This window comes from Schistocerca cancellata, chromosome 3 (genome assembly GCF_023864275.1).
Source record: "Schistocerca cancellata isolate TAMUIC-IGC-003103 chromosome 3, iqSchCanc2.1, whole genome shotgun sequence".
NCBI lineage: Eukaryota > Metazoa > Arthropoda > Insecta > Orthoptera > Acrididae > Schistocerca > Schistocerca cancellata.
The window spans coordinates 673,053,150-673,062,230 of record NC_064628.1 but is presented as its reverse complement, the minus strand read 5'-3'; the positions used below and the strand labels follow the sequence as shown (position 1 = coordinate 673,062,230).

The window sequence follows — 9,081 nt, the reverse complement described above, 5'->3', positions numbered from 1 at the left end:
AGTTATCTAGGAGATTACATTAGGTTCATTATCATTAAATTTGATTTTGTAACTATTTTAGTTTTTTTAGTACAGTTTTTAATTTAGTTGTTAAATTTTTTGTAAAAACGATGAAATCTGTACATTTATTTTTGTATGATAGTTGCTCTTGTTAACTATTTTAAGAAACTAGGCGAATTTGCTTGCTGCTTGTTTATCAAAAACATGTGACCTTGATAACATTTTGAAGTCTGGATTGTTTGCTGACTAACTTTTATCCAGTAGTGGTATTTTGATGAAGCAAAGGTAGCATAATCTTTAGTTTCTTAGTTTGTGGCTGAGAATAAATGGCTTGACAAGACATTATTTGTCTCTTAATAAAATCTCGAAATTGACTTTTGAGTCAAAAGGCTTAATTATTTTTTCTGTATGAAAAGAACCTCTAGAGTTTTATATATCTTTTTCTTACTTTCCTATATGTAATGATGATGATTTGTTGAAGTGACATGAAGAATAAGTAAACTATTCTTTATTAAATCAATATTTTTTTGTTATTATGAGGTATAATTTACTATCATAAGGTACCTTGGGGACAACACTGTGGGTTTTTTGGACAGTACATATCAACAAAGTAGACTGTGATGTCTGTGTTGCATTAAGAAAATTTTAGGTAACGGATGCTAATAATTTGTCTGTTCAGCCTTTACATTCTGAAATGATCTGAGTTCAGATGGTGTGATCCAACTAAGTTTCTACTCTAAGTTCCACCAGCTATGTCACAAGATCAGAACTTGAATACATGTATTATGGCATACCTCAACGATCTGTAATGGTATCTAAACTATTTAATTTATCTGTAAATGATGAAAGATACTTTATACAGATGATACAACTGTCCTAAATATTTCCACAGCTTCGAAACACTTGACGAAGGCACCTCCACATCAGTCAATAATACAGTACAAAGGCTCACGGAAAATGAACTAAAATACTAATATGAAAAACCTATCTACATATTTTTTAACAATAAACAAAGACAAGAACACTTGATTTTCTTAGGTGAAAAAGGCCTGAAAGAAGTGCATTCATTTAAGTTTTTATGTATAACAATATACAGTAAGTTAAATTGTAAACATTAGAACAATACTTTTTCTAATAAGCTTAGATCAGTGATATTTAAAATCAGACAACTTGCTCAGTATACGTATCAAGTCTTCTTGTGCACTGTCATGGACTTTTCGAGCCATATATACAATAGGGAATTACAATAGGGGTGAACTCTACAATCAAGAATGAAGAGAATATTCATATTACAGAAGAAAGCCATTCGAATTCTATTGAAAAAGAAGCAAAAAGACTATGGCAAATTGGTTCAATATCTTAATATTTTGTCATTTCCATCATTGTGTACAAGGTGACAATTATTGAACTATATGAAATGAAATCGTTCTAACTTCTGAACGGTTTGTATAAGGACATTTAAACTGCAGAATTGGCCACAGGGCATTATGTGAATTAGTATGTGCATGCCCATGTGCCTTGTTATTGTCAGCCATTTGCGCATGAAAATCTCAGGTTACAGCATACCTGAGCGTATAGCTCTTGTGAAGGCCTAGCAATAACAGCTCAGTTTGTCACCAGGTTCAAGCCAAAGATAACCGGTCCAAGTATACAAACAATCAAGAATTTGATTCACAAGTTTGAGAGAATGGGTAGTGTTTGTGATGACAGTGTTGGCAATGTTGGTCATCTAAAAAGGGTGAAAATGCCTGAAAACATCAACACATGTGCTTTGTTTCAAAACGAGCCCCAGGAAATCTATCAGACGAGCTACACAACAGGTGGGAATCAACTGGTAGACACTGTGACAAATTGTTGTTGAAGACCTGTATTTCTTCCCATAGAAAATTCAAACCCATAAGCTGTTAAGTCCTGGGGCCATGGAACAGCGGTCGTGTTTCACCAACACTATTGTCGGCAGAATTGATGAGGAGGACTTTGATGTGAGTACAGTTTTGTTTACATAAACATCTACATCTACATCTACATCATTACTCTGCAATTCACATTCAAGTGCTTGGCAGAGGATTCATCGAACCACAATCATACTATCTCTCTACCATTCCACTCCCGAACAGTACACGGGAAAAACGAACACCTAAACCTTTCTGTTTGAGCTCTGATTTCTCTCGCATATCATATCTGCCACACTCTCTCCCCTATTACGTGATGATACAAAACGAGCTGCCCTTTTTTGCACCCTTTCGATGTCCTCCGTCAATCCCACCTGGTAAGGAACCCACACCGCGCAGCAATATTCTAACAGAGGACGAACGAGTGTAGTGTAAGCTGTCTCTTTAGTGGACTTGTTGCATCTTCTAAGTGTCCTGTGAATGAAATGCAACCTTTGGCTCGCTCTTCCCCACAATATTATCTATGTGGTCTTTCCAACTGAAGTTGTTCGTAATTTTAACACCCAGGTACTTAGTTGAATTGACAGCCTTGAGAATTGTACTACACTCCTGGAAATTGAAATAAGAACACCGTGAATCCATTGTCCCAGGAAGGGGAAACTTTATTGACACATTCCTGGGGTCAGATACATCACATGATCACACTGACAGAACCACAGGCACATAGACACAGGCAACAGAGCATGCACAATGTCGGCACTAGTACAGTGTATATCCACCTTTCGCAGCAATGCAGGCTGCTATTCTCCCATGGAGACGATCGTAGAGATGCTGGATGTAGTCCTGTGGAACGGCTTGCCATGCAATTTCCACCTGGCGCCTCAATTGGACCAGCGTTCGTGCTGGACGTGCAGACCGCGTGAGACGACGCTTCATCCAGTCCCAAACATGCTCAATGGGGGACAGATCCGGAGATCTTGCTGGCCACGGTAGTTGACTTACACCTTCTAGAGCACGTTGGGTGGCACCGGATACATGCGGATGTGCATTGTCCTGTTGGAACAGCAAGTTCCCTTGCCGGTCTAGGAATGGTAGAACGATGGGTTCGATGACGGTTTGGATGTACCGTGCACTATTCAGTGTCCCCTCGACGATCACCAGTGGTGTACGGCCAGTGTAGGAGATCGCTCCCCACACCATGATGCCGGGTGTTGGCCCTGTGTGCCTCGGTCGTATGCAGTCCTGATTGTGGCGCTCACCTGCACGGCGCCAAACACGCATACGACCATCATTGGCACCAAGGCAGAAGCGACTCTCATCGCTGAAGACGACACGTCTCCATTCGTCCCTCCATTCACGCCTGTCGCGACACCACTGGAGGCGGGCTGCACGATGTTGGGGCGTGAGCGGAAGACGGCCTAACGGTGTGCGGGACTGTAGCCCAGCTTCATGGAGACGGTTGCGAATGGTCCTCGCCGATACCCCAGAAGCAACAGTGTCCCTAATTTGCTGGGAAGTGGCGGTGCAGTCCCCTACAGCACTGCGTAGGATCCTACGGTCCTGGCGTGCATCCGTGCGTCGCTGCGGTCCGGTCCCAGGTCGACGGGCACGTGCACCTTCCGCCAACCACTGGCGACAACATCGATGTACTGTGGAGACCTCACGCCCCACGTGTTGAGCAATTCGGCGGTACGTCCACCCGGCCTCCCGCATGCCCACTATACGCCCTCGCTCAAAGTCCGTCAACTGCACATACGGTTCACGTCCACGCTGTCGCGGCATGCTACCAGTGTTAAAGACTGCGATGGAGCTCCGTATGCCACGGCAAACTGGCTGACACTGACGGCGGTGGTGCACAAATGCTGCGCAGCTAGCGCCATTCGACGGCCAACACCGCGGTTCCTGGTGTGTCCGCTGTGCCGTGCGTGTGATCATTGCTTGTACAGCCCTCTCGCAGTGTCCGGAGCAAGTATGGTGGGTCTGACACACCGGTGTCAATGTGTTCTTTTTTCCATTTCCAGGAGTGTATTTATTGAGTAATCGAATTTCAACAGATTTCTTTTGGAACTCATGTGGATCACCTCACACTTTTCGTTATTTAGCGTCAACTGCCACCTGCCACACCATACATCAATCTTTTCTAAATCGCCGATTGTGATTTGGATGGGTTTCTCAATAAGCAAAATCGGCGTGTTTCGGGGACTGAGAATCCACACTTGTGATCGATAAGCCTCTTCACACTCAGCAGATGACTGTGTGATGTGCATTGTTCAGTCACAGAATAATCAGTGGGATATAACTTGGTGGCACAGTGACAGGTCATTGACAGCATCGATGTTCGACACTTCAGTGGGTATTGTAGAATTTCGCTATTCGTTTGCGCCACATCATTGCCAATGATAGCAGACATATTGAAGCTGTCATAATACACTAAATCTGAATATAATGTTTACAGGTTGAATAAAGTGTGTGCAAGCAGTAGTTTGTAAATAATTTAGGTTTTTTTTATATAGCGCAATAATTGTCTTCCTGTGATGATGTATTGTGGTTCTTTCTGTAGCTCTAAGATTGGTTTCCACGTTGAAGGATTTGGGGAATGATGGTGAGGCAAGGTTTAAGGTTAGGAAATTCTGGAAAGTTAGCAGGGAGTGTTTTGGGAGGAAGTGGGGGATAGATCACAGTTTGATGGAACACCAAACTGAGTCAGACAGGGTTCAGTATTGGTTTTGGATTAAGTCTGAATTGGCAGGGTTGTTGGCAAAAAGGAACGAGAGTAGGTTTTCAATAAGTCCAGCATTAATGAATTTGGGGGTAGGGTAAAAGGTAAGGCCTTTGGGAAAGACTGATACTTCTGTGGGACTGTATACTAGTTCCTGGAGGGCAAGGTTTCGGCCTGGGAGATGGATTTAGTATTTTGGAATTGCAGAGCAGGAGAATTTTATGAGTGGAGAGATGTATTGTGAAGAGGTTTCGGCTTGACTTAGATGGCCTTGTAGGACTAGACTGGTGATGGAATTTGAACAGATAGAAATAATTGTGGAAGCAGGGTTCCAGCCCGAGATAGGTAATAGGATAAACAGACTGTTTGGAAGATTCCATGAGCTAGGCAACAATGGAGGGACAGGTTGTGGGACTAGGTTCTGGCTAGGCGTAGGGAACCTTTCCTGTGTTGACACAGGTAGAAGGAGCAAGGATCTACAGTGGGGGATAAAAAAAAGTGTAAAAATACCTGGATAATACACTCTAAGTTAAAATAAACGGTGTACCATGAAGGAATTATTCGAATGTATTCATATTCACATTTATTCACCTTTAAATATTTTACATGTAATCAGTATTGTTAATAAAAGTTGCATACACATTTTATACATCTATATATACATATATTTGACAAGACAAATTGCATGCATAATATTATATTTTTTAATTTTGTAATATATACTCTTTTCACAAAATGTACCATCAAAATTGAGGATCATTTATTGCTCTCTCTTAAAATTCTTGAACTGTATAAAATACTTTACTTTTTATCCATGTTGTTACTTTTACTTTAAATTGATCCACGTTCATAGAATGTGCACTTTTTGGTAATTTGTTAATAAATGTGGGTGCTAGATACTTATAACTGCAGTGAATTCTTGATAGTCTGGCAAATTGGATGTCAGTTATATGTATTCTTGTATGATGTGAATGCATTGCCATCCTAAGGTCAAAGTTATTTAAATTTTCTTTGCCATATATCAGGCAATTATAAATGTACAAGTCAGGAACTGTCATTATATTTAATTCTTTAAAATGCTGCCTGGATGAGTCTCTGGGTGGCATGCATACAAGGCATCTGATTGCTTTTTTTGCCATTTAAATGCAGTCTTTGAAATTGGGCAGTTTTCCCACAGTATAATCCCATAAGCGTGATTAGAGTGGAAGAAGGCAAAATATGCATATAATAGTAGTATTCTACTAACAGAGCCTCTCAGTTAATGTAACAAGAAGATTACACGTGAGAGTTTTTTCATTGCATGCCTGTGCGAATTTCCGAGCTAAGGTTTTGGTCGATATGGAACCCTAGTAGGTTTACAGATCTGATTTCATATTTTGGGGCATTAAAATTAAATACAGTATCTTATGTCTTATTATTATTTATCTGTAATTAATTTTCCTGAAACCAGCTGGTGCATCTGCCCATTGCTATTGTTACATTATTTTGTAATTTACCCAAGTTGTTTCCCTGAGTAATTAGCGTTGTATCGTCTGCATACAGTGCCATGTCACAAAGTAGTGAAGAAAGCAAACCATTTATGTAGACTACAAAAAGGAAAGGTCCAAGTACAGAGTCCTGTGGTACTCCTTTGGTAACTGGCAAGAAACTGGATCTTTTCTCTTTTACAGCCACTGTTTGTTTTCTATTGCATAATTAAGATTGTAATAGTTGAAGAGTACTCTCCCCCAATTCCGTAATACTGTTGCTTTCTTATAATATTGTGGGATACAGTATCGAATGCTTTCTTAAGTTCCAACAGTTTCGCACTAATTATGGATTTATTCTCAAAAGAGTCGTATACTTTAGTGACAATGCTCTCTGCTGCCTTCACAATTGAGAGACTACTTCTGAACCCATACTGTGTGGAACATAGCAGTTTATTCGATTCAAAATACTGGCTCATTTGCTGGAGGAGACAGTACTCTATTATTTTTGAAATTATGGCTACTAGTGAGAGGGGACGGTAATTGTCAGGTAAATCTTTGTCACCTTTCTTATACACAGGTGTGATAATAGAAATTTTTAAACAATATGGGTAAATATCTTAATTTAATGTCTTATTTATTACCCTTGTTAAGGGGATTATTATTTCTTCTCTTATATTTTTTATAACATAATTAGATAAATTATAGTAGTCTTCAGCTCTGGAGTTACTGAGCTTGGCTATTGACATATGTCGCTAGATGTGATGTACTCGTACATGTGCAAACAAATGAGAACAGTTTCAAAAAATCTGAATGCTTTATTCAAGAGAAAGAGCTTCACAAACTGATCAAATCAATAACGCTTTGGTGCACCTCTCTTGCAAGCAGTTATTCCGCTCGATTAATGGAGATGTTTAATGTTCTCCTGAGGGATATAGTTCCGGACTGTGTCGAATTGTCCACAATATTTCTAAATTACTTTGTGTATAGATTATAGTATTAGAGAAAAGATATTAATTACATCGTAAACTAATGTATTAAGTAATTCTCGTAACAATATCTTTTAGAGGAGAAGTAGCCCAATTTGTCCAACAGAAAGTTCAATAATTAACTCCCGTAGACGTGAATGGGTCCAACTGAAGCTCAGTGTAAGTAAAAATACCTTAGGTATTGCCGCTTTCGTATCAGTTATACTTCGCTGTGGAAATGTTACACCCAAAGTAGCACGCGCAAGATCAGCGACCAAGTCCACGAGTCCAAAGATCTTCTGCTGTGTGTGTCATGTGTAGTGTATGTGGGTGATTGTTTTTATTTTTATTTTCAAATTAATGACAGGAGGTTGTATGTGAATGTCACATATTGTAAAAAGCATTTTCACGTGAAGGGCAGTAAATTAAAATGGGGAACCAGCTTGTGGGAATAGCGCCCTCACAGATTTTCCCAGTGGAGCATTATTTAACAGAACATTCAGACCTGCACTTTGACGTGAAGTAAGTGACACCGTCTGCAAGTAACACCGTGAAAAATTAGATTATAGCCCTTTGAGATTAAGAAACAACAATACCAATTTGCTGCCTATTTATCCAAAACAAATATTTAGTGAGTTTTCTCACTGTGCTTCTTAAAAGAATACGATCATTATGACACTTAACTCTCGTTATCGCTGGGGCTGTCGATGAAGAATTAACTACTAGAGAATTAATACATTGCAGTGACAGTTGCTCACTCCTTGATTTCAGCATCACTCTCGCTAATGGCACGAATTTTATGAGGTGTATCTACAGCCAGTTCCAGATGTATGTTTCTAAAATTAAATGCTTCTGCCATGAATCACTGCACTGAAGATTAAGTAAGGGAATCACTCCACTGTAGTACCCACATTCTAAAAGCAATCTAGTTAAACTTAATTTTTAAAATAATCTGAAAGGTGAAGCTGATGCAAACAAACCACATGCATTTTTCATCATTCAGAGGCTCAACAAGAGAGTTTTGATGTGTTTGCATACCTTCGTAAATGATCATGGAGGTGCTATTTCGTCCAGGAATTGCTTGCTTACCTGCTAACTGGACATCAAATCCTATTCTTTTCTCTCTCTGCACCTGGGTAGAACAACTGACTTATTACCAGTGTTCTCACTATTGGTGAATTCAAATAGAGAAAGAATACACAAATTTGAAGATAAATGTCAAGGGTAAAATATTTTTTGTGTAGAGTGTCAGATATACTGCAAAAACTGCTAAGTAATGAAGGAATCAGTAATGAGTGTGTCAGATACAGTGTTCTTGGTAATAGCCTGTGGTAATCTTATCCTTTTTTTACTTTTCATTATCAGTTGAGGCAGTCTATGTTCAAGGCACAGGTACAGTTACCCACATAATCTTTAGCAGTGTTTTCACTTACTTGAGCCATCACACATTCTTCTATTCATTCTTTCTTTTTCTTTTGTTTCTCTCCGGAAATACACACCAAATCATAGTGTGCATTGTTGAGATCATGATTTTGTTTAAAAAAAAGAAGAAAAAACAGAAATGCCCTATCCATGAATACAAAACAACAATCCTTATGTTGTGGTCACATGTTGGAAGTACCATTAAAGAAATTAAAGAATGTGTGTGCCACTCTACAACAGACATTTTAAATTATCTTCAGTGGGATTTTTATATAATTAGTGACAATGCATGGATTTTCAAACCTGACTGAAAGTTTTTCACTTGGCAGTTTCTTCCTATTGCCTGCATGGATACTTAGGTTCACTTGATTATTTTGTAGCAGTTCATAGTTATTCTAATGAAACAAAGATTAGGAAAAATCAATACCTGTAAAGAGGATTGAGGCTTGTATGCGTGAGCCAGAGCAAGCACCATCCTCCCAAATGTGAGGTCAGTGCCATACAAACTGCATGCCTCATTCAGTTGGTTCTTATTGTACAATGTTCTTTGATATGCACAGGCTATGGTTGACATGGCCCCCTTTCCTGTTCCCTATATGAAGCTTTTTAAAAAT

The 9,081-nt window shown here is 39.3% G+C and overlaps 1 protein-coding gene across 1 annotated transcript in view; it reads left to right on the top strand.

Moving 5' to 3' along the window:
• The first annotated feature begins 7,342 nt into the window (after nucleotides 1–7,342).
• Nucleotides 7,343–9,081, top strand: part of LOC126175644 (phosphoinositide 3-kinase regulatory subunit 4) — a 189,732-nt gene continuing 187,993 nt past the window's right edge. Inside the window, exon 1 of the mRNA XM_049922534.1 lies at nucleotides 7,343–7,567. Coding sequence (XP_049778491.1) covers nucleotides 7,476–7,567 — 92 coding nt within the window. The 5' untranslated portion in view covers nucleotides 7,343–7,475. The remainder of the gene's footprint in view (nucleotides 7,568–9,081) is intronic.